At 34.2% G+C, this 25,409-nt stretch overlaps 1 protein-coding gene and 1 long non-coding RNA gene across 34 annotated transcripts in view; one reads left to right on the top strand and one right to left on the bottom strand.

Annotated features, from left to right (window-relative positions):
* Rtnl1 (reticulon) overlaps positions 1-25,409 on the top strand; it is a 113,500-nt gene that overhangs the window by 64,850 nt on the left and 23,241 nt on the right. Inside the window, exons 1-3 of one of the 32 annotated variants that reach the window (XM_073971585.1) lie at positions 2,666-2,816; positions 4,126-4,141; positions 4,246-4,380. The exons of 6 other annotated variants lie outside the window; for them this stretch is intronic. In XM_073971585.1, the coding sequence (XP_073827686.1) occupies positions 4,302-4,380 (79 nt within the window). In that variant the 5' untranslated portion in view covers positions 2,666-2,816; positions 4,126-4,141; positions 4,246-4,301. Of the gene's footprint in view, positions 1-2,610; positions 3,030-3,114; positions 3,668-4,105; positions 4,142-4,179; positions 4,381-24,148; positions 24,610-25,409 lie in introns of those variants that run through there. 25 more of the 32 variants (XM_073971577.1, XM_073971584.1, XM_073971576.1 and 22 more) reach the window with 25 other exon arrangements.
* LOC141395521 (uncharacterized) overlaps positions 21,416-25,409 on the bottom strand; it is a 39,518-nt gene continuing 35,524 nt past the window's right edge. Inside the window, exons 1-5 of one of the 2 annotated variants that reach the window (XR_012410655.1) lie at positions 23,863-23,979; positions 23,316-23,632; positions 23,167-23,257; positions 22,410-23,113; positions 21,416-22,330 (exon numbers count right to left, since the gene is read on the bottom strand). This is a non-coding gene — a long non-coding RNA (uncharacterized lncRNA). Of the gene's footprint in view, positions 22,331-22,409; positions 23,114-23,166; positions 23,258-23,315; positions 23,633-23,862; positions 23,980-25,409 lie in introns of those variants that run through there. The other variant, XR_012410654.1, reaches the window with a different exon arrangement.

Below are 25,409 nucleotides of genomic sequence, written 5' to 3'. Positions count from 1 at the left end.
GATTATTTTTTTTTTATTTTTTTCATCTATGAAAATACAAGTTTCAAGTAGCCCAGGCCCGACGTCTGTCTGCCCGGAGCGCGCGATAACTCTCGAACAAGTCAAGCAAACTTAGTTTAAGTTCGAAGTAGGGCCATATTGGATCAGTTTTTCTGGTATCTCCCCCACGGTAAGTGACACACACGATAACTCTCTAAGGAATCAACCTATTTGGTCAACACTTTGCACATAGTAATATTTCTTTCAGACGTATGTAGATTAGATTCGAATATGGGCTATTTTTTGCAGAACTGTTCGAGGATAGTTTTGAAGTTTTTTTTTATGGAATTTACTTTTTCGTGAGCAAGTTCATGCTTCCTGAAACAAAGGTCCAGAAGCTCTAAAAAATCCTACGATGACCAATGTCTGGTGGGCACAATAACGATCTAAAGGAGTGACTGACATTTGTCCAACATTGGCAAAACGTAATATATTTTTAAATCGACTATATTGGAAAACTCCTTTCGGTAACTCCTCACAAAAGTTAAAAATTTTCGCGTATATGCAGTGTAAGGTTAGTTTGAGGATCGTTTTGAAATTTATATCGAAGGTAGACCTTGTAATTCTGGTTACAACGATATAATATTTTTTTGGTCAGATCCATGCTGCCATACATTGTGGTTTAATAGCACTAAAAAGTTCTACGGTGACCAACTAAAATTGGCAGCTTGGCATTGGAATTGCTCCCAACATTAGATTCAAGATAGACGAAATGAGGAGGAGCTACCTCCGCAAAAGTTCAAGACGTTTGAGCTTTAATCCAGTTTAACACCACTTCTCGGAACTTTAATAACTGGTAGTCGTTGTGATCAAGACTACACCTTATATTCCGATATATAACTTTCTCTAACAGTCTGATTCTGTTTTCTTAAGTCTCTCTGTGAGTCTAAATTTAATGACAATTGGGCCAGAATGAAACAACTTTTGCATTAAAGTTGCCAAGAATAATTTAACCTTATTAGTCCGGTCAAAATAGACATGCGTATAAGGGGGAAATAGCAAAAATTCCCACAAAGCTGAATTTTGGTGGAGAGCTAGGGTTGGCCATTAGAAGCAACGTCCTAAAAGTGCCCATCGATCCCATGTGTGCAAAACAAGTTATTCGGGGTCAAAGGTCATTTTTGGAGGCATTATTCAGTTTTTTTAATTTTTCTCAAAAACGGTAAGACATAGCAAAAGCCGGCTAAAGTAAATGTTGTAGATTTAATAATTGTCTACAAGAGTGGTCTTTATGGTCCTACAAAAGACTTACCATTTTCGAGATATCGCGATATCAAGGTCAAATAAAAAATTAGCCGCGTAAGTACATTGTGAGGCGAACCGGTTAAAGTAACGACACTATGTCTTAGATACTTTCGTAAGCTTTCAAACGATATCCACTTTGCAGTAATTGGTTCAGTAGAACCCGGTCTAACCCGGTTTTTAAATTTGGCCTTTCTGGTCGAATAACCGGCGAACCGGATTCGCAACCGTTGAAAATTATACATTTCCGTAATCAGCGCAACACACCCTACCTTCGGACAAAACGTGAAAAAAATCGGAGAGTTTTCGTTGGGGTCGTTCCCGTTGGGCTGTCGATTATACATGTGGGTTAAATGGGCTATTTTTGCGTAAAATGACTCTAACATTGAATAACTCTACTAAACACGCTCCGATTATGTTGGAATTATTTTTAAAAGATAGATATAATTTCGCTCTTCAAGAAAATATATATATTTTTGGGGGACAGACCCGATTACTTCGCTTATTTTAGCCGGTTTGTCTGAATATTTGCATATTTCCCTTATAAGTGCATAAAAATCATGTGTTTTTTAGAACAGCTATATCTCAAGAATGGTTCCTTCTAGGAAAAAAATTATAAAGGTCAAACTTGTAGGTAATTTTTCTGTCTACAATATTTGCTTTAGTCACTTTTTGATTAGATCAACCGTTATCAAAAAATAAATCCGAAAACATAAAAATCCTTAAAATTTGACCTTTGACCCCGAATAATTTTTTTTGCACACATGGGATCGATGGGGACTTTTAGGACGTTGCTTCTAATGGCAAACCCTAGCTCTCCACCAAAATTCAGCTCTGTGGGAATTTTTGCTATTTCAATGTCTATTTTGACCGGACTATATGGTCGGACTACACCTTAGCGAGGCATATGCTTGTTCAACATGTCAGTAATCACTTTCATAAGACGGCCATAGTAGAGCTAATTGGGATGATTGCTAAAAAAAACTCTCCCCCAAAAACGCCATCTATACATCATTATTACAGGAGTTGTTAGAGAAAGATACATTGATTAGTATACTTTTAGGCGGGATAGAGAAGTTCATTTGAATTTTCAATGTTTTACATTTTCTTCAGGGGGGTATAGCCTTTTTCCTGCAACCTCCCACAAAACAAGCTTCTTCAAGATTTATACTCTCAATGTATGTGTTAATTAAAAATTTACCAAAATTTCCATACAATGCTCTTATTATATCGACGGCTGACTGAAACAATGATCATTTGATGATGATGAAATAAAACCAACAACAGCAACAAAAACAAAAGAGAAGCAACAACTTAACAACAAAACTTAAGAGTAAAAAAATTGAAATTGAATTGAATGTTCTAAAAAATCAATTACGCTGCTGCAGTTGTTGGAAGAGAGTAGGCGGTCATAGGTGTACTTTAAAACGGAAACTTTACGGCGTGCTTTTAATTTTTTAAAAGAAAACGTGTCATTTCTTTCGTGAAAACAACAACAAACATAATTTATGAAATAATAAAAAAACACTGCGTTGGTACTTAAGAAAAATTAAATTTAAAACAAATTTACAAATTGTCGTCTATCCAATTTTGTGTTATTTGGGGTTTCAGCCAAAAAAGAAAAACGAAAATTCTTTTCCCCCTCTGTGATACATGAATGAATGTGCGACGACAAGACAACGAACGGTGGGATGGCGGCCATGCTGTTGGTGGTGGTCGCCCCAACCAAACAGACACTGGGTGAAATGGTTGGTCCGTTGGTCCGACGATCGTTAAGTTGATTGGACTCTTAGAACCTCTTGTCGTAAATGTTTTTTTGTGCAATACGGATATGTCTTCTTTCATACTATTTTCTGGCTGGCAGACTGATTTTTTTTTTTGAAAATTTATTTTTATTGTTGTTTTTAAGTTTTTTCCTCACTATGTCGCCTTCTTGAGCGGAGCAGGCTCCTTCTTAACAACGAAAGCGAGAAGAAAAAACCCCAAAGCAAAAATAGTTTTCTTTTTTTCGGCATCAGCGTCAGTACACGTACTTTTTTTCTGTTGAATGTGTCTCGGATGCTGTCTTTTCCGATCACCATTGTGTATTTTTGTAGTTTATAGGCAATTCGTCCCTTCAGTTTGTCGTATACCGTAAACGACGCACACGGTTTTCGAGAACTCTTTCTTTGCTTTTTTTTAGAAAAAAAAAAGAAAAATAATAAACGAAACGAATTTCGATTTTGTGTAAATTTTTTGTGTTCCACCAAAAGGTGGGGGTCAAAATACATTAAAAAACAAAAAATCAACATTATTGACAATTTTATCGACAAAAATTCCAAAATATATCTCTCTGCAAAATTTCAGCAAAGTGTTTTCAGACCCGCTTGATTTTAATCAAATTTGAGTAATGGGTTTCTGCAGCAAATATGCACTCTCCGAAAATTTTTAAAATTATATAATAAATATTTGCTCTTCATTTGTGATAATAAAAACCAATTTGGAATATTTTCAAATTTTTATTTTTACCTACAAACCAAGGCGGCCGGCAGACTTTGGCTGGGTCAAATTTTATTTGCCTTTTACTTGTTTACATAAACCACAGACTGAGAAGAAAAATAAATCCATTATTATCTTTTTGCGGATAATGATGAGAATAATAGCAACAACAATTACCTCTTTTACCCTCAGCAAATGTAAACAGTGTTCTATCCTGATAACAAACCTTTTTTTGTGGGCAAAGTGTGAATTTATTGTTTTGCCTGCCTGTCTAGCTGCCTGCTTGCCAACATTCTCTCTCCGCAAACCCCTCAAATTTGATTAGTAATCAACATTTAAATAACAGTTACTTTAAAACGCTTAAAGACTGCAGTTGCATTCGGTTCGGTTCATTACGGAATTTAAAATATTTTTTATTAGTTTTTTTAAAAAATAAAGAAAATTTTCCACATTTTTTCTTTAATAAGTGTCAAATTTATTCATTAGAAAAATCAAACAAAAACAGTTACCATAAAAAATATTATTAAAAATAAAACATAAAAATGGCTGCCTTTGAACAAATCAACGAAATTTTGGCAATCTTGTCGGAACTCAAAGATATGCCATTAAATCGTGAATCGTGTAAGTACTTTTTTCTGTTTCTTTGAATTTCTTCTCTTGTGTTTTTTTGTGGTTTCTTTGTCTTTTAGTGAAATTTTCTTTTTCTTTGCCTTCTCAAATAATATGTAATTATGTCGGTGTTTTTATACAATATACTTGCTAGGGGGCAATATAAGAATAAATGTATATAGGTATATTTGTTTTGGCAGACATGTGTGTACTCATGGACTCGGAGGCACATTTTATATTACCAATCACTTGTCACAAATTTTAAGAATATTTTCTAAACAATTAATCTTTAGAATGAAATGTGGAAAATGACAATAAAAGAAAAAAGTATGGCTGTAAACTTATAACAGAAAATTCGAGCCAATTCTTTTGGTCTTTTCTACATTTCCTTACATTCCAAAATTCTTCTACACCCACGGTGCTCTTGAATCAAATTTAAATGAAAGGTGCTTACACCTGGGAAGTTTTTGCGGATTCTGAAACTACAATGTTCATAGATCAGAAAAATCAAAAAACAAAAAAAATCGCCGGAGCGCTTTTTATTTTTAAATAAATCGCGATTCAAGTTGACATTTTAGGGGTTGTTTAGGTTTTCACTATTTTGCTTAGAAACCGTAATTCCTATCAAAATGAGACTGAAGAAAATATTGTAGCTATGAAAATTCTCTACAAGATTCACCTTTACGGTATTTTCGTAGGTTTTACCATTTTTGAGACATTGAAGTTCAAATTGGGACAATTCAAATTCAATTTCTTATTGTAATTCGAATTATTTCATTTGTAATTCGAATTATTTCATTTGAAATTTGAATTATTCCATTTGTAATTCGAATTATTTTATTTGAAATTAATTACTTGCATTTTTTTTAAATTGTCTTTGTTGTAGCTGCTATCTCGGGCTGTATTTTCTCTGATCATATTACTTAATAAAATCTTTTTCATGGTCGACTATTTTGAAAATTCACATTTTTTTCACGAAAAATTTGCACTTTTACAAGGACAAAACTGCCTGAAAGAGCATTCCAATGCTTTTGCGATGTACTATAGTTCTTAACTATTGTCTTGGCTACAATGTTTGTTTAGTATTGGATTGAAAATCTTAATGGTTTGGCTCTTATACGCCAAAATATCTAAAAAAAAGTTGTAAAAAATTATGAATTTTCGGCCTGAGAAGTTCTTTCGAAATCTTCAAATTTTCATCTGGAAAAGGGACGATGGCATTACAGTTTGATGATCAACAGTATTTTGATTGTGAATCAAGAATGATTTAGCCGCTTTAAGATTCGTGTGAATTTATTTCATCTCTGGTAAAAAAGGAAATATTATGGGCATGGAAAAGTTTTTTTGGGTATGAAAATGAAGATCTACTCATAAAAAAAAACTATAAACAATATGTTGAAGGTTCAATTTTTCCATTTCGCATGACCTCATTTGGCACTGAACTGTTTGGAGAGATTGTTTCCTAATTTTAGGTAAGGACTCTGTGACAGTTATTATCATTCTGCAATGTTTTTGTCAAATTACTCATCCTAATCATGCTTGTATACATAGATATAGACATAGGTTTGATTAGGGTCTATTGGTCCAGTTCTTAAGGTACCTTCCACACAAAATTTTCTCGAAAGTTTAAGGTTTGTCTCGGATCGTTTTCTTTTGTTGAAGCATGTTTTAAGAAACGCTCTCAGTATTAACTCAAGTATTCAGTATCCAGAGTATCCAGTTTGGCCGATACTTTGACATCGTAAAAAGGAGGTCTATATCTGACAACCTTCCTTTGTGTACTTTCCTCATAAAATGTCTAAACGTTCTCTTAAGAGCAGTTTAAGGGCTGTTCGGGGATCGTTTTTGGAAGTTTTACCGAAAGTATTCCTTGTGATTCTGTTTTCAAGGATAATAATGCATGATGTTTATCGAAAAGTGTAATTTATATTGGCCCAACCATGAAACTTGAATCAAGTTCGAAGATAAACTATATAGAAAAACTACTTCCGGTATCTCCTTCACAAAAGTTAAAAATGTTCGCTTAAGTATTTAAATGCTTTTCGAGGATTATTTTGAAATTTTCATGGAAGATAGACTTCTAATAACAACGATACGTTTTTTCGTGGGCTAGTTTATGCTCCCTGTCAAACCTTGACCAAAAGATCTAAAATATGCTACCAAAATGGATGATTGACACATTTACTATCGAAAGGAATGACTCTCTAAATTATATCCACTTCTAAGAAATGGGGGCTCGCCTCTTTGATCATGTTCATCAATTTTATTAGCAGGTAGTCTATTACTATTATATTGTGTTAGCGGAAACGAATACTGCCTGATATATGGGCCCCGAAGTGCACTAAACCCAGCAAAATGTTCGATGCCAAAGATGCCATTCAATTATGGGTGCAAGTGATCTGGCATTTCATCTTTTTAGCATCTTCATCGATGAATTTTATATGAGCGTGGACCCCAAAAGATGCTATTCATTTTTTGGATCCAAAGCATGTCATTTACACCAATGCTTTGACATGTCATTTTCACCAATGCTTTGGCATGTCATTTTCTCCAACCCTTTGCAATGACATTATCATTACGAAGAGAGTTTTCGGATCAGTGGAATGGGTTCAAATGCTGATGAAAAGATCGGATCTTTCATGACTTCCTTTGCATTGGTTCAAATGCTAATGAAAAGATGGGATCTTTCACGACTTCGTTTGAACCAATGCAAAAGATGCCATGAAATCACCTCATCCCATGGACACCTTTCTTTAAATTTTGCTGGGAAGTTCTTCTTCAAAGACTACTACAAACTGGAATACGGACTCACTTCTAATATTTCCCAGGAAAAATTCGGATCCCTTAGTCATTATGTAGCCCACTACAAAGTTATGTAAACAAAAATAACTAATTATATTACTCCTTACTAAGTTATGAGTACGGTGGTACAAAGCGTGTGTCAAATCTAGCAGAGAGCGAAATAAAATACAAATGTGAAATGTGTTGAAATTGAAAACAAATTCCTCCTCGACTGTTCTAAAAATAGAAAATTATTTTTTAAACTTCCAGAATAACTAGTTATTCTAGTGGCCATAGAATAACATAATGGGTACTATAAAATCCCAGTAAGGATTTCTATCGCTGCTACCCCAAAGAAAATGGGGAGTATTGGCATTACATTCTAGGATGATCAGGCACACATACTCTTTTAGGGGTCGATTTTGCATTACCACTAAACTTGAGTTGCATTGTCAATTGTTAGCACAACTGAGATGAAATTTAGTATCATTGGTGTCAAACCCAACTGGGTTGTCGATAACCGTGTTATCGATCAGTGTTTTTTCAAACTTGTGAACTCTAAAATCCAAAAGGCACAATTCGCAAAAAAAAAAAACTATTTTCAAATGATAAGTTCAGTAGAATTATTTTTTGATGATGAAGAAAATGTACAGGACATGGCATCTATTAAAAGAAATTTGAGAGACAAGTCGAATCCATTGGAATTGCCATATGCACTGTAAGTTGAAGTTCATGTTGGAATGATCTGTATAAACAGTAAATTATTTTAGATTTAAGGCGTATTTTCGATTGAAAAGGATGCCGTAGTTTACATTGTGGAAACGTTAAAAGATGTCTTCAAAGTAAGTTACAGATTAACAGCAATACCACCACTTTTGAAAGTGTGCGCTGAGTTGAGATTTTTTGCGGAGGGAAGTTTCCAAAAGTCCCATGACAATGATTACAACAATTGCATGGTTCAATCTACATTGTCGAACGTATTAAAGGAAGTTGTCCACATGATAGAGGACAAATTGTACCAAAATTGGATCGTTTCGAAATTGTCGGAAAAGGAAGAAAGACAAAAAATCATTTTTATTCAAAAACGAAATTCTCTGGTGTTGGCGGCTGTATTGATGGAACCCATGTGCACATTGGAAATTTATCAATTAATATTTCAAACTGTTGTTTTATTGTTATTTTCACCATATTTTTGATAGACAAAATAAATTAATCATGCAAATCATCAACAATTGTTAAGAAAATGTTTTTTTCCTTTCAATTTTAATTCTTGTTTCTTTGAAAATATACACTGCAACTGAAAATAACTGGTTGCTGAAAAATAGCCTGTTCGTCAACTTAGATTCGCAACTTCAATTGAAGGTTGCCATACATAAAGAAATTTGACAACTGATAACTCCACTCAACGATAATTGCTATCGATAATCGACCCCTTAATAACCTCGCCACATCTTTGGCTTTCATATAACATGGAAATGGATGACTATAATGGCTTTGTGCAGGCGGTTTTCCACCCTTAAAGCTGTGATAACTCCTCCGCTAAAATTGGAAAAAATTGTATATTAACACTATGCAACACTGAAAATGCAAACAACTTCTAGTATGGATTTTTTGAAAGTACATATTTAGACTACAAAAACCCTAGTTGGGTTTTGTCCTGTCAGATCCAGTTCGGATTTTATGGCCTCATCTAAACCGGGCTAAATCTACACTTTTTTTGCATTTATCAGGCCTTTATCTCAGAAACGAATACGAATTTTACTGTCGTTAGCAATATTGTAGCTCTAAACTAGTAGAACTTATCTTTTGAAGAAACCACATAAGAAAAACTCCATCTAGGGCATCAAAATCTATAAAATATAGAAAATTTTACATAATTGCTGAAATTCTGGTCAGTATCGGCTAAACTATTGGGATTTGAACCAAGTAACATTTTGCAAACATCTTCCAAATAAAGTTCTCAACAATTCTTTAGAACATTCTGAAACTCTAAAATGATTACTTCATGTTGTTTCAGCGGTATTTTGCATCATATCTTTTACAGCACGTATTTCAAACACAGTTCACACCAACAGTTTATTCTCGCAATTTGGATTTCACTACATTATTGACATTTTTATTAAATCGTCGTTGAAAAATGTGCTGAAAACAGCGGGATGGAGGCATTTTACAACAATGACATGTTCTGAAGAGTTGTGTATAACATTTCAGGGAATATTTTTCCAAAAGAAAATATTCAGAAAAAATTAACGGTTTTGGAGATACGGTGGGAAATGTATAAAAATTGTGATATTTTTGCATATATTTTGAAATTTGAGGCAATAAATGTAGTTTTTCGAGTTCATTTATTTCTTTCTTGTCCTTATCTACAAATTTGCTTCAGAGGTCAGAAGAAGATTCGCATTGGTTTCAGAGATATAGCCCCGAATTTCTTTAAAAACTCAATATTTAACCATGTTTAGATGGGGCCATAAAATCCGAGCTGGATCTGACACAAAAAAACCCAACTAGGTTTTCTTGTCGTTTGGGTCTGTACTTTCAAAAAATCCTCAGTTCGAATTGTTTGCACAAGATCACCTTAAAAATGTTGCAAAGTGTAATCTAATGGGTCTATTCCGTATTGCGACAAAAGTCGAGTCGCGTTGTCAGTCGTCTCTGCGACAAAATTTAAAATTTATATTACATAAAGCGATCGAAAATAATCGCCGATAGCGAGTTATCGACCTGTGTCTGTGGGTAACAATGGACCGAATATGAGCAATATCGGCGAATGTTTTGGTATAGCCCCTATATAACGGTACCTTCGATTTAAGTTATTTTGAATATAATGACCACATTTTCCAACCGACTTGGCTGCAATTTTGTGTTCTGTGTTCTCACTGTGTGTAAAATCTTTTTCCAAAAAATTGCCAATATTGATCTAATGTTTCGATGTAGCCCTCTTTGATGGTACCCCCGATTCGTTGAATTTTTACTTCGTATCCCATATGAGAGAAGTCTCCCTTGTCCCTTACGGGATGTTTGTGGAACAATTATTATTATTATCCCATATTTATTAAACGATTTAGTGTCTCCGGGGGCAGAACTCATCCTTGCAAAAAATTATCAAGATAGGTCCATATTTGGATATATGTAGCTCCCATACAAATGCACAGCTAAATTTGTACTAATTTCAAGCTAACTCCCATCTTTTAAAAGTGCAGTTATCAGAAGATTTGCAAATATTTGCAGCCATTATGTGGTTATTCGGTATCCAGAGATTCCAATTTAATTAACAAAAAAATAATCGGACCCAAGTTCGGCAAAGTTTACAAGATGCACTCTATGGAACAAGCGCGTACTACCCATAAAAACACTATAGAAATGTATTTTTTTATAATTTAAATCAAACCCTCCGCTATCAATTAACAATAAATGTTGTTTAGTTTTATTACGAATTTATTAAACATATACCAGCATTTTTTTTAATCCGGTGCAGCAAAATTTCTTGTATTTGATAGTGAATAATTGAGGTAATAAAAACAAAATGTTAGTCAGCAGAGTGTCTGTAATCGATACCATAGAAAATATTTTATAGTTTGATTTTTTTACTTTTGCGCCGCTAGATCAGTGGTTTCGACCAGTGTGCGGTGGAAACAATCTGTTCAATAATGTTCTGACTCGAAAAGCTAGTTATATCTTCTTCGGCCTATTGACAGTCCTCCTGGTTCGCGACGGTCCTGACTTTCGATCGCGAAAGAGTGCTGATTTAAAGCATTTAGTCTTTTCCTGATATTTGCCAATCGTTTATTGAGGAGTTTGAATGTGAAAATAAACTGTTTTGGTCTCTGACTAACCACAGATTCAGACTTCATATTCTCTGTTCAAAATCTGAGCACTCCTGGTATACGTTTATACTTCATTAGGTAAACTCGGTGTCCAAAATTTAGATCTGTAATTTTGAGTGATTTCCATATGTATTTATAATGCAAGTTACTGATTTCGCCATTTCATATATTAGTATTCGGGTTTTACCGGTTTACTGCAGGCTTTCCTTAAAATCCTTAGGACAAATATTTGTGATCAATTCGGAATTGGTCTCAAAGTAGGATTTTTTTTATATACGTAAGTAAACCTGAATAGGAAAAACTTTTTAGTTTTTATATGTTCATTCGTTCGTTTCATTTTCAAATACATGAATTTTTGATGTTCACAAATGCTGAATTCACACCGTCGTCCTCATCCTTCACCCTTTCCCTCCCTCAAAATTTCTTTTAAAAATTTTCTATTTATTATGCAATAATTTGACAGGTGTATGTTGTTCTTGTATTCACATAGACATGACATGTGAAAATGTATGTCAAAATTGTTACAGTGTTTGCTAAAATATAAAGAAAGAAAGAAGAAAGACAAAAAGAGGGAAATTTGATAAATAAATTTAAATCAAATTGATGTCGTCGTCGTTCATTTGAATGTCTCTGATTTGATTGTGTCAGGTTGATATATTAATTTCTTAATAATTATTCGCTAAGTGATGATTAATCCCCTCCACCGCCCAAAAAAAAAAAAAAAAACAACAAAATTAATGTATGCAAACACGCACAACATTTGGAATGTCTCAAAAAAAAAAAAAAGAATAGCTGGAATGATGAAAGGTGATATCATTCATTCGCAAACACTTTTTAGTAGACAAATGAACAAATTCCTGATGAATTGCATACTTACTGCTAAGCTACTGCCATGAAGATTGATAGGATAATTTTCTATTTTGATTGAAAACATTTAGGTGAGGGTAGTGTCTGATGTGCACCAAGTGTTTATTAGAAATTAATTATGTTTTCTTTAATGACATTATTTTGATAATAGTAACAGACATTGACATTTTGAGGGAAAATTGATTTATGACGGGATTAGAAAAAAATAATTAACATAATCTTTGTTCTAATAACTTTTCCCTGTTCATTTAAAATAACTAGAGATATTGAAAGTGCACAATTCTTCACCTTTTAACATTTAGGATTGGTCCGATAAGAAGTCATGCAATGTTGTGTGTACGTCCGTTAATAACCCCTACTGTATTCTTTTCTTTTTGCACTACGTAACATTTTTGAAACCTGTGCCATGACTCAATTTAGCATAACCTTATTTGGCTATGACCATAACGAAGAGAATATGGGTTAGCTTTTAAGTCGCATACTAAAAGCTTTTTTTACAGACATCCATACATTCGACGCAATTTTTGCAAACAATCAACCCCAAAATCATAGGCACAAATCTATGACATGAGATCATCATCATCTATGGAATGAGAAGAGAGAAAGAAAAAAATGGGGGACCTAACCGACCTGCTGTGTGAGCACATACTACCTACCCACTGTACACATTATTGACAGATATATGACAGTGAGAGACAAGTTTAAGGCTATTTATTGCGTTCTATTCCGTTGTTGATGGTGGTATCTAACGAATGCAATTTTCCTCAACTACGTTGTTCAGTTTTGTTGTTGTTTTTATACCCTACACCACTATGTGGGGAGGGTATTATAAGTTGGGTTTGGTCAAAAAGTTTGTAACGCATCGAAATAATGGTCGTAGACCTATACTTATATATATCAAAATGAATGTCTCGATGAGCTGAGTCGATCTGGCTATGTGTGTCCGTCCGTCAGTCCGTCCGTCCGTCCGTCTGTCCGTCTGTCCGTCTGTCCATCTAAACCTTGTAATCACGCTACAGGTCGCAATTTTGATCGGATCGTCACGAAATTTTGGGTGTTGATGGAGGTCCCAGAGGGGAAGAAGCCTATTGATTTTGGTGATGGTCGGATAATATTTAAGGGTCGGAATGGGCAAAAAACGTATGTGGATAAAAAGACAACGTTTTTTTCCAAAGCGAGTATCTCAGCTTCTATACTGGGTATACCAAAAACAAAACCTGACAATGAAAGTAGAAAATATCACCTTTCTAACGATGTAAAGTAGGTTCCTGTAGGTGATCAAACAACGAAGATATCACAATAGTCGCAAATAAACCCCAAATGTTCATGTTTGCGATTTTAGTTATAATGACAACTATCACAGCTTTGGCTGGGGAATTTCCAAAAGCAAAGCCTGACTATGAAAGTAGAAGATTCCACCTTTACAATGATGCAAACTAGGTTGGCGTAGGTGACCAAATAGCGGAGATATCGCAATATTCGATAATACATCCCATTTTTCCATTTTTTTGGAAATCACGCTACTTGGCGCAATTTTGATCGGATCGTCACGAAATTTCGAGGGTTAATGAGGGTCTCACAGAGGAAGAGGCCTATTGATTTTGATGATGATCGGATAATATTTAGGAGTCGGAATGAGCAAAAACTTTATTTGGAGAAAAAGTCAATATATATAAAATATCACCTTTACAACAATGTAACGTAGGTTGTCGTAGGTGGTCTAACAACGAAGATACCGCAATAGTCGCTAATAAAACCCAACTTATCATTTTTGCGATTTTAATAATAATGACGGATATCACACCTTTGGTTGGGGACCTTCTAAAAGCAAAGCCTGACTAAGAAAGTAGATGATCCCATCTTTGAAATTATGCAAAGTAGGTTTGCGTAGGTAGTCAAATAATAGAGATATCGCAATAGTCGTTAATGCATCCCTTTTTTCCACTTTTTCTGCAATCACACTATAGGTCGGAATTTTGATCGGATCATCACGAAATTTTCTCACAGAGATAGAAGCCTATTGATGTTGGTGATGTCGACAGTCGTCAAATATAAAATTAAATATTAATTATTTTGGTTCAGTTCGCCTTAACTCATTTGCTTTAAGGGCCAGATAGGTGAAAGCTTTCGTATCTCCATAAAAGAAATGTTTTCGAGTGAAAAGATTATTCACAGAGGTAGTGGTGTAGGGTATCACATAGTCGGCCCCTAACCGACTATAGCCTTTTCTCACTTGTTTTTTCTTTATTATGGTTCCTTCCACATTAGTGCGTTTGTATTGTCCATTTGTGTTGTGACTGACGACGGACGTCTATTCATTCTATCGGATGTACAATTTACATGATGAGAGCCAATGAACTCAATTCTTCTTCTTGTTCTTCGACATTTACTTATCTACGCACAAATATTTACTGTAATTGCCATTGTAAATACCGCAAAGTACAATGAGATTTACTTATTTTTTTAAATGGTCTCTTCAACAATGTCAGATAAGAACAAAAAACGAAGAAGCTGCATCTGTTGTGTTGCACTTTTTAGACATTCATTTCATGAATATTTCGGATTTTTGTATCACGTTGATCGTGTTCATTCGAAGGAACAATAAGGTACATTCATACCTTGTTGTGTAAAGTAAGTAGGGATGCCGTCTATAGAAAAAAAATTATGGGGGAAATTGGGAAAAAGTTTTTGCACAACAATTGACATGGTCTCTTAAGAAAAAAATTGTCGAGATTAAGCTGAAATTATTTTACAACAATAAAAAAATGGTGGAATTTCAGAAATCCAATTTAAAATAATTAAACATTGTTTATATTCAGGGCAATCATGAATATTTCCCTCGGAATTTTCCACACGGAAAATAATTTTAAAAAGTGAAATTCTTTGAAAATCGATTTATTTAGATTTATCGAAAGTCACACCCGTGGGCGTAGTGTTCAGCCTTATAGGGGTAGGATGGGGTTGGGATGGACCTTTTTTTCGCTCGGAAGATTCGTAAGTCACGACAAGCTGAACTTCTTAAATACAGCAATTCGTTAGCGACAATTCGGAAGAGACAAAATAGCGGAATTAGTTTTAGCAAATAGGTTAAAGGCAGTCTTAATTGCACATTTCCAGACATAGGAGTCTGGATGCAACGGCGTCTAGATCGGTTGAACAGCCTTAATGACATCAAGCTGGCCTTCAATTCCGGAAGTTTGAGAGCGTCAGGCTCCACAAGAACTATTCGAGGAGTTCTATAACGATATGCTCCTATTACATCACCAGCAGCGAGTGTCTATGGAAGGGAGCTTGCTGGTGGACATGCTGAAGAATAATTTGAAACCGTCAATGGCGTCCCAAGTCTTTCCAATGCGTATCATTGCATTTTCGGAAAGAGTGCCGAAAAGCTGAACAGTTGCTAGCAAATCAGAGACGGGCCACACAGGCGCACAAGCTGGCATATTATCCTAGAAATCAAGAAATTGAGTATGACGTTCCAGAAGAACTCGAAGTGGATACCATTTCTAGGCATGCTAACTGCGTATGTTGGAATCGTTAAAGAGAAGAGTCATGGTTTCGTTGAGTGCCCTTCGACAACACGGAATTTCTTCTGTTATGGTTGCGGATTGGAAAAAGTGACCAAACCCAGCTGCTCGAAGTGCCTGGAAAACAAGCAGACCGGAACGATGAAGGGGATGGCTCGTCCTCCTCAATCGCATCTCCAGAAGTGAGGCATACGGAGCAGGAGGGTGCAGGCAAGAAATTGGCATTTTGTTGGCATTTCTGAATATTTTTAGTCTGTTCCTTTACTTTAAAAAATGGTAATCGTGGTGAACAGCTCTCGTATAAATTGTATGCTTTTAAAAGTAAGGGAACACTTTGCGGGTAAAAAGTGGTAAAAACTGGTAACCTCAGGCACGTAAATAAAAACGACTTTTATTTGAAAGTGTTTAAATTTTGTCCCAACCCACCTAATCTCGTCTTAACTTCATCACAATGATTATTTCATATCCTAATCCTAGTCTTGCGCTCATTCCAAGGTCTTCAACTTACTCAATATCTGTATATTTTTCCCCTAATTTCCGTCATAAAAATCTTTATCTGACATTCTTACAAACATTTTAGATTCCACAGTTTTAGTCACATACAAACCATTATATAACATCCTATACCTATATTTAATCGCATTAAATGCTCTACTTAATGAAAACACTGTGATCAAATGTACCTTTGGCGGCTTAAGCTCAGCTCTACTACAACAATAAGAAAAAACATTACATTACATTTTCAGTCAAGTTTAGAAGAATTTTCCTCTATTGTTGACTTGAATTAAACCATAACAATGCAAAAACACAACGACAACAAAAATCTCACCATCTCAAATTCCCAACTCAAATTTCCCTCTTTCGCTAAAAATAAAACAATACAACAAATAAAATCCGCTTTGACAAAACGGAGGTATTTGTCATATTTGCAGGTTTAAGGCATATCGTGTTTATGTGGAGTATAAAGTAACATTTCGGCTCATTAGAATAGAAACATACGTCATCATCATATAATCCCGCACCCCCCACTCGTAACTATCAAGTGTGTGGTGGGGTTCTCCCCCAACAAAACAAACTTTCTTCTCTCTGTTTTGATTCAGTCACTGACAAATGCATGCATTTCATGACTCAAACATTTAAACCGCCCCGCCGCACCCACAGCTACAATCAAACTACTGCTGGCGTATCTGTCAAATACACAATGTTTTGTAGAGTTCTGGGCGCCTTGTTTTTGTGGAGACAATAACAATCGTAACAACACAAGTTTTTACTCTGAGTTGGTTTTTATTATAGTCGCTCTGCTGAACACGAATATAAGATAACGATGATGTACCGTCATACTTCGTATCAATTTGACACGTTATTTGACTAGATGACTGCCTATATACGAAGACTTCAGACGTCCACGCGCCAATTAATCGTATGCCTTTGTGCTTACCTTATGATTTTTTTTGCAAACTTTGTCTTTGCAATTGCTGCTCTCTTGTCAACAATTTCGTGATGTTTTTGAGGGGGGCCTTTACAAACAATCAGGGTTGTCGTCTTTATTTTCTTTCAGAGAATTTAAACATCATTTCACTGGCAGTATTTGTTCATTTAAGTATGATCGGTTTCTTGTTCATTAATGGAACTTTAACATTGTGACAACCTGTGAAAACCTCCTCTACACATTGTCAATATTCTTGCAATGCATGCCCGTCACAAAATTATGTATGCAATTGAATCTTTATTTTAAAAAGTTAAAAAATTATAAGTAGGCCTTGAGACAATCAGAAAAAATACCAGGAGTAGCGTCTTATTTTTAATAAGAAACGGCAATTTCGTTGGTGACCATTAGAATTTTTAGATATTTCGCTGAAACCAGAGTCACACCAAAAAAGTGTGGTTATAAATGCGGTACAATTATATAGCACCACAAAGATTGCAAACGATAAAAATTTTCAAAACAATGCAACAAGAGAAGAGAAATAGTGGTCCAGTTCCAACGACGACCAAAAGGACTACCTAAAATAGTAAGAGTACACTGTGCAACATTTTTAAGGTGATCTTGTGCAAACAATTCGAACTGAGGATTTTTTGAAAGTACAGACCCAAACGACAAGAAACCCTACTTGGGTTTTGTTGTGTCAGATCCAGCTGGGATTTTATGGCCCCATCTAAACATGGTTAAATATTGAGTTTTTAAAGAAATTCGGGGCTATATCTCCGAAACCAATGCGAAACTTCTTCTGACCTCTGAAGCAAATTTGTAGATAAGGACAAGAATAAAATATTTGGAGAAATAATGAACTCGAAAAACTACATTTATTGCCTCAAATTTCAAAATATATGCAAACTTTCCACAATTTTTATACATTTCGCACCGTATCTGCAAAACCGTTAATTTTTTCTGAATATTTTCTTTTGAAAAAATATTGCCTGGAATGTAATACACAACTCTTCAGAACATGTCATTGTTGTAAAATGCCTCTATGCCGTTGTTTTCAGTAAATTTTTCAACAACGATTTAATAAAAATGCCAATAATCCGAAATGCGATAATAAACTGTTGGTGTGAACTGTGTTTGAAATAAGTGTTGTAAAAGATATGAGGCAAAATAACGCTGAAACAACATGAAGTAAGCATTTAGAGTTTCAGAATGTTCTAAAGAATTGTTGAACTTTATTTGGAAGATTTTTGCAAAAGGTTACTTGGTTCAACTCCCAATAGTTTAGCCGATACTGACCAGAAAGTTCTACTAGTTTAGGGGTACAATATTGCTAAAGACAGCAAGGCCAAATTCCTACTCGTTTCTGAGATAAAGACCGGATAAATGCAAAAAAGTGTAGATTTAGCCCGGTTTAGATGAGGCTATAAAACCCGAACTGGATCTGACAGGACAAAACCCTAGGGTTTTTTGTAGTCTAAATAAGTACTTTAAAAAAAATGCATACTAGAAGTTGTTTGCATTTTCAGTGTTGCATAGTGTTATCTGAGGCCGCTGGCCTTAAACTGAACTATTGTGCTACAGCGAAGACACGAACAAAAGCAAATGTAACCTATAGGTTACTGTTTATAGTTTAAAATAATACATGCACAATGTTTAGCCTTTACTTGTAATGGTGCCTGATACTGATGTTAGGAAGCATGAACTTGTCCACGAAAAATATATCGCTGTAAACACAAACAGGACCTCATGGAGTACCTTCGAGAAAAAAATCAAAATTATCATCGAACAGCTCTTTAACTGCACTTAGCGAACATTTGTGAGGGAGGTATCTGTGTTGTCCGATATAGATCTTCTTGGAACCTGATATACGCTTGGAAGAAATTTGACGATGTGTAAAGTTTAGGCCAAATCAGGGCCCTATTCCACGAAACAACTTATCGCTTTTCATTTTGCACTTATCAAAAAGTAGTTATTTTGAAAAGTGATAACCCTTTTTTGTTCCACAAAATTACTTTTCAATTTCCGTTGCACTTAGCAAATTTGTCTATCACTGTTCTTTTAGCACAGTTGTTGTGCTCTCTTGCTCAATTTTTCCGCCATATTGGTAAGTCTCTCAGTTCTCTTGCAAAGTGTGAATGATATTTGTTCCACAGAACGTTTTATCATCTTTGCATTATTTTTTACTTGGCAATAATAAATAAGACATGTAAAATTGAGACGAGCGAAAAAATGAAAAGAAACTGATATTATTAAAAGTAAATAAAATTAAATTAAATAAATTAAATTAAACTGAAATAAAATGAAACAAAATAAAATAAAATTAAATTAAATTAAATAAATAAAATAAAATTAAATAAAATAAAATAAAATAAAATAAAATAAAATTAAATAAATAAAATAAAATAAAATAAAATAAAATAAAATAAAATAAAATAAAATAAAATAAAATAAAATAAAATAAAATAAAATAAAATAAAACAAAATAAAATAAAATAAAATAAAATAAAGCAAAGTAAAATAAAATAAAATAAAATAAAAAAAAGTAAAATAAAATAAAATAAAATAAAATAAAATAAAATAAAATAAAATAAAATAAAATAAAGTAAAATAAAATAAAATAGAATAAAATAAAATAAAATAATAATAAAAAAAATTTGGAAAAAATTAAAATAAAATAAAATAAAATAAAATTAAATAAATAAAATAAAATAAAACTAATAAATAAAATAAAATAAAATAGAAAAAATAAAGTAAAATAAAATAAAATAAAATAAAATAAAATAGAAAAAATAAAGTAAAATAAAATAAAATAATTTTAATAAAGGTTAAATAATAATTAAATGAAATAAATTAAAATAAGATCATAATAAATCAAATGAAGTAAAATAAAAAAAAAAAAATAAATAAATTAAAAAATAAATAAAAATAAAACAATATAAAATGAAGTGAAATAAAATAAAATTAAGTGAAATAAAGTAAAGTAAATTGAAATAAAATAAAGTTAAAAAATAAATAAAATAAAGTAAAATAAAATAAAAAAAATTAAGTGAAATAAAATAATCTAAAATAAAATGAAGGCAAATACAAATAAAATAAAATAAAATACAATAAATTTAAGCGAAATAAAACAGGTATAAAGCGTTATGTTCGGCATAGAGTAACCTTAAAATAGCTGAAATCGGGCGGTACTGCTATATGGGGGCTATAAAAAAGTAGACCTATATCCATAATTTTTTGTAGAGAGATGCTATATGGGGGCAATAACAAAGCTCAACTTCCAACTTGATTTAAGACACGTGTGAACAGCATTTCATCCCCATATCGCAACTCGTTCGTGATAACAACTTAGAATTTTACGCTGATCAAAAATATATGTATATACCTTATAGGGTCGCAAATGATTATTTCGATGAGTTACAAATGACAAACCTAATATACCCTCCATATTATGGTGGAGGGTATAGTAATAAATAAAATAGTCTCTCAAATAGAGTTTAGTCTAAATGTAAAATCGAGAAACATCGATTTGTGAGTTGTTCGCAGGGTGGATGTTCGGAATGGGGTTGTTCGTAGGGTGGAATTTCGGATAGTGAGAGTTCGAAGTAGGATGGTTGCTTCAGAGGGTAGAAGTTCGGAAAAATCTTTACAATTTCTTGCCATAACCGTGTTTTCACTACTTCCGAACAAAATCTCGCTTTAACAATGTACATTGGCAAAGAGAACGTTTACCTCGCAAATTTAAGGCAAACTTATCAAAATTTGATCTGCAAAATCAAAATGCAGAGTCTTCTGTGAAACGAAAGAGCAAATTTTTTTGCAAAATCTTAGCAAAATACGCTTTGCCGTTACAACTTTTCACTTAGCAGAAATAACGTTTGTGGAACAGAAATCAAAAAAAGAGCTACATTATTTTGAAAAGTAAGCAAACTCACTTTATAATTAGCAAATTATCACTTATCAAAAAATAATGGTTCTGTGGAACACTTAACTTTGAGCATTGTCAAAAATATTGATAAGTGCAAAATGAAAAGTTGATAAGTTGTTTCGTGGAATAGGGCCCAGATGTTCAATTCGCATATAATTGTCTTCATCAGTAATTTTTTTGGTGAAACCCAGTCTTATTTACAGCTTTATGTCCATTATGTCAGGAAGTATTGACCAGCATGATGCTGGTCATGTGGTTGTAATAGCCTGGTCGTGTGGCTATAATAGGCAGGAATGATCCTGGTTCAATAACCCTTTTGCTTGGGATTTGAGCATTCTTAAGGATTCATTTGATTTAAAAAAATTATATTGGCTGACTTCCGTATCGTCAATTGCTTTACAAATGACTGAAAATCTGCGAAGTATTATGTTTCTTAACGCCGTTGTACTTAACAACTGCGAAGTTACGTGTTTCAAAACGTCAAAAATACCTATTTTTAACGCAGGTAAAAGGCAAACATGTATTATTTTTATTTCTGATACATTAAGTTGCATTTTCGAGGAACAATGTATGAGTGAGTGTCCAACTGAAAAATTTTGATGAAGTTTAAACAACACTAAGCAACTGACGATACAGAAGTCAGCCATTATCTTCTGTACACTCATGTTAATGTTTTTGATAAATACATTAATTGCTATAGATTTTTTCCTTTATTATTCCACTTGGGAACATAGGGCTTCTACAAGATTGTTCCAACTTATTCTATCGTTACATAATATTTTGATATCATCTAAAGTTTTGTTTGCTTTCTTCAGCTCATTGAGTATGGTTCTGCGTCATGTAATTTTTGGGCGTCTGCTTGTGGGTTCCATTCCAATGCCATCCTGGAAATACTATTGTGCGGTTTTCGCAATGTATGCCCTTATCCATTTCCATTTTCTCCTTACAATCTGCCGGGCGATTGGTTCTTCATTTTCCATCTGGTTAGTGCAGGGTTTGAGATTTTGTTGGGCCAAAATATTTTGCTTATTATCCGGAGGCATTTGTTCACGAATATCTGGAGTTTTTGTGTTATGGTGTTTGTTACGGGCCAAGTTTCGCTTCCCTAAAGCAATGTGGACTTCACACATGCATTAAACACACGCAGTTTTGTTTTATACGATATCTGGCTTAATCGCCAGGTTTTGTTGAGTCTTCCGAATGCCGATCTAGCTTTCATCAGACTATTGTCAACATCCTCTTCTACGCCATTTTCTGTTTTTTTTTTATTTTAAATGCGTTATCGCTGGTGGTGTTTATTCGCATTGCCTCTTTTTTATCAATGTTTATTTCCAGTCCAGCTTTGCTTGCAAGCACAGTCAGGCCTTCCAATTTGCTTTGCATATCGCTGAATTTATGGGACAAGAGACATATATCGTCCGCGAAGTCTAGGTCTTCAAGTCGTTTGTTGAAACCCCATACAATACCAAGTTTCTTTTCGCATATTTTAATCATAATTTCATCGAGAACTACTGCAACTAAGAGAGGTGAGGTTGTTTGACCCCTGCATTGGTATAAAAGTATTCTTTTTTTTTGCCTCTAGAACGCAAATGTCTGCAAAAAAAATCTATAGATATCGCATTGTTAATTTTGATGTTCTAATAATTCTTTCAAGAGGTTTTTTAGGGTTTTACTCAGCTCCTTGCCTTTTTAGCTCCTTAGTTTGATAGCTCCAGCTTTGATATTATCAATGATATTGATATTATCAATGCCCTGTACAATGGTTTGGTATGTGATTCAACAATTTTTGTATCTTCTGGTCAACTCGATAGTGGCATTAGCTGAAGTGCATTAGCTGAGGTTGTTTGAAGTTCCCCAATGCATTCTCGATATCACTAAAATCTGAGGATGCAGTCGGCCGTTCTTCGTCTGTTTTCACACATTGAAACCCACAGGCGTGTCCAACTCCTTCTACTACATTGTACAATCCACAAAGCCTGGCGATTACTTCATCTTTGTCGGAAATGCACATTTGGTTGTAAGGGGCTCTCCGGTAGCACGTACCTCCTTCTTATTTGCAGTCAATTTTAGTTTAATAGTCGACTTTTGTCAGTGGTTTGAAATTTTGATAAGATCTCAGTTAATTTTGATGTTGTTGGAAGCTCCTCCACTGCATTCTCGATATCACTAAAATCTGAGGATGCAGTCGGACGTTCTTCTTCTGTTTTCACACATTGAAACCCACAGTGTGTCCAACTCCTACTCCATTGTACAATCCACATAGCCTGGCGATTGCTTCATCTTTGTCGGATATACACATTTGGTTGTAAGGGCCTCCTCCGGTAGCACGTACCTCCTTCTTATTTGCAGTCAATTTTCGTTTAATAGTCGACTTTTTGTCAATCCAAGCCTATAAAACATTATGTTGAGAATGTTGCAATACATCTATTGTATAAAATATACCTTTTTCATGCTTCAGTTTCTTAAATAGGTGCTCCAATGCTATTTAGATTGTCAGCGAGAGTTTGCCACAGGTTTTCAATTTCTGTTGTCCCTATAAAAGTAAAAGTTTAGTTTCTTGTTTATTAAACGCCCTCAAAAAGTATACTTACATTTTGCACTTCTTTCTTCGAAAAATCTGAATTGTTTTGAAAGCGTCGAAAAATTGACAGTTTTCAATTCGAGTAAAATAAACGATAATCGAATTCCAACAATGGTATTTTTATCGAATTTTGCATAGAACAAAATGAGGGAAAAGAAACCGATTTTGTTTTGTTATATCGATAAAAGTTCATGCATCACACCTTCTACAGCCCTTTTCGAGATTGAAATCGATTTTCATCACATACCTAATTGCTTTTTAATTCCTTATAGATTTTAAAGTTCCTTCTGTGAAAAAATCCCAAAAATGGCAACCCTGACCATTGTTCTGTAATGTTAATTCAAATGCTTTTTACTTTTACTCTTCACTGTTTAAATTAAATCACTCTCCCACAAGCAAATTAAACTGTTCTCTAACCTCCCCCCCACCCTATCTCCCTGAGTTTGTTGATGTGTTAAAAAAGAAATTGTCCCCCATTCCCCCATGAAATAAGCCCTAAAAACCTGTTTCTCAAGCAAAACACCAACAGACTTAAGTAAACCCCTGTAAAGCCTTACTTGTTTTGTTGTTTGGTATTGCTGCTACTATCTTCAATTCCATGTTGTTTGTTGCTGTTGTTTCTGTTTATATAGAGGCTACGTTGCAACTTTAAAAAAATTTAATACACATAGCCGACGCTCAGAGTTCCAGCTCTTAAGAAGCCTACCAAATACGACAATAAGAACAACAACAGAGCTCTGACAATTGAATGTTGTGTGCTGGCAGGGCATAGCCTGTCTGTCTGTTGGCTGACTGGCTCTCCACTGCTGCTGTTGCGAGCCACATTATCTATTTGATTTTCAGTTTGCTTGCTGTACATTCTCCACCAAAACATGCTCCAACGCCGACAACCGTCCACAATGTGAAGGCTTTGCTGCTGCGCTGCTGCTTTTAAGTTACGTTTTTTAGAAGTACGATTTCTTCTTTAGTCATTGAGTAAACGTCATTGCCTGAAAAACGTTGGCGGTCTGCAGTATCGCTACGAATTTCCTTAACTGAAGCAAAAAAAAATATAACCAACATTTAATTAGTGTTGGACACGCATTTGATCGGGTTTGGTGTGTCATTTTTATAACTCAACATTTTTTTGTTCCTTTGGCGCCAATTCTTCGTGTAAACGACGCGTGTGCTATTACAATTCCTCCTCATTCCCTTCTCTTTAAAAACAAACAAAAGTTAATATAAAATTCTAATTATGGCCGGTGGTAGAAAGTATGCACGCAATAATTCCTCAAATCAACAGCAATTGCCCGAAAGAGGACCAGGTAATAATTAATCGACACTGAATCGTGAATAGTAGTGAAATAAACAAATGTATCCCTAAAACAAAACAACAAAAACCTGTCTTCCTTGGTCATATTGTTGTTGCCATAAGACACCACGTAAACATAAAATTATCGTTCAACATGGCATAGCAGCAGCAGCATATCTACCATACAGTTGACTCTGCATAAGTGTGACGTGTACATTGGTTGTCATTTTTAATGATATCATTTTGGAAAAGTGAAAAATTAAAAAAAAAAACAGATCGAAGCTAATTTATAGAAGATCTTCTGAAGCTATACTTAGCTCGAAGACCATCTATAGACAGAAGAACTTCTGCAGCACATCTGTAAACAGATGGCCTTCAAAAGCTCTCTATGTATAGTAGACCTTCTAAAGCTTTTCTATTAATTGAAGACATTCTAAAGTATTTTATAAATAGAAGGGCTTCCGAAGCTCTTTTAGAAATATACGATCTTCTAAAGCTCTTCTATAAATAGACGACCTTCTGAAGCCCCTCTGAAAATATAAATCCTCCTATAAATAGAGGACTTTCTAAAGCTCTTCTACATATAGAATACCTTCCAAAGCTCTTCTACATATAGAATACCTTTTAAAGCTCTTTTGTAAATAGAAGACCTTCTCTAAAGCTCTTCTCAAAAAAAAAGGGTGCTTCTAAAGACTCTTTCTCAAAGAAAGGGTGCTTCTAAAGACTCTCAAAGAAAGGGTGCTTCTAAAGACTCTCAAAGAAAGGGTGCTTCTTAAGACTCTTTCTCAAAGAAAGTGTGCTTCTAAAGACTTT

Source organism: Musca autumnalis, unplaced genomic scaffold (assembly GCF_047663935.1).
Source record: "Musca autumnalis isolate F117 unplaced genomic scaffold, ASM4766393v1 scaffold_2, whole genome shotgun sequence".
NCBI classification, from domain to species: domain Eukaryota; kingdom Metazoa; phylum Arthropoda; class Insecta; order Diptera; family Muscidae; genus Musca; species Musca autumnalis.
The sequence above is the reverse complement of the archived record's forward strand: the minus strand, read 5'-3'. Positions and strand labels throughout refer to the sequence as shown.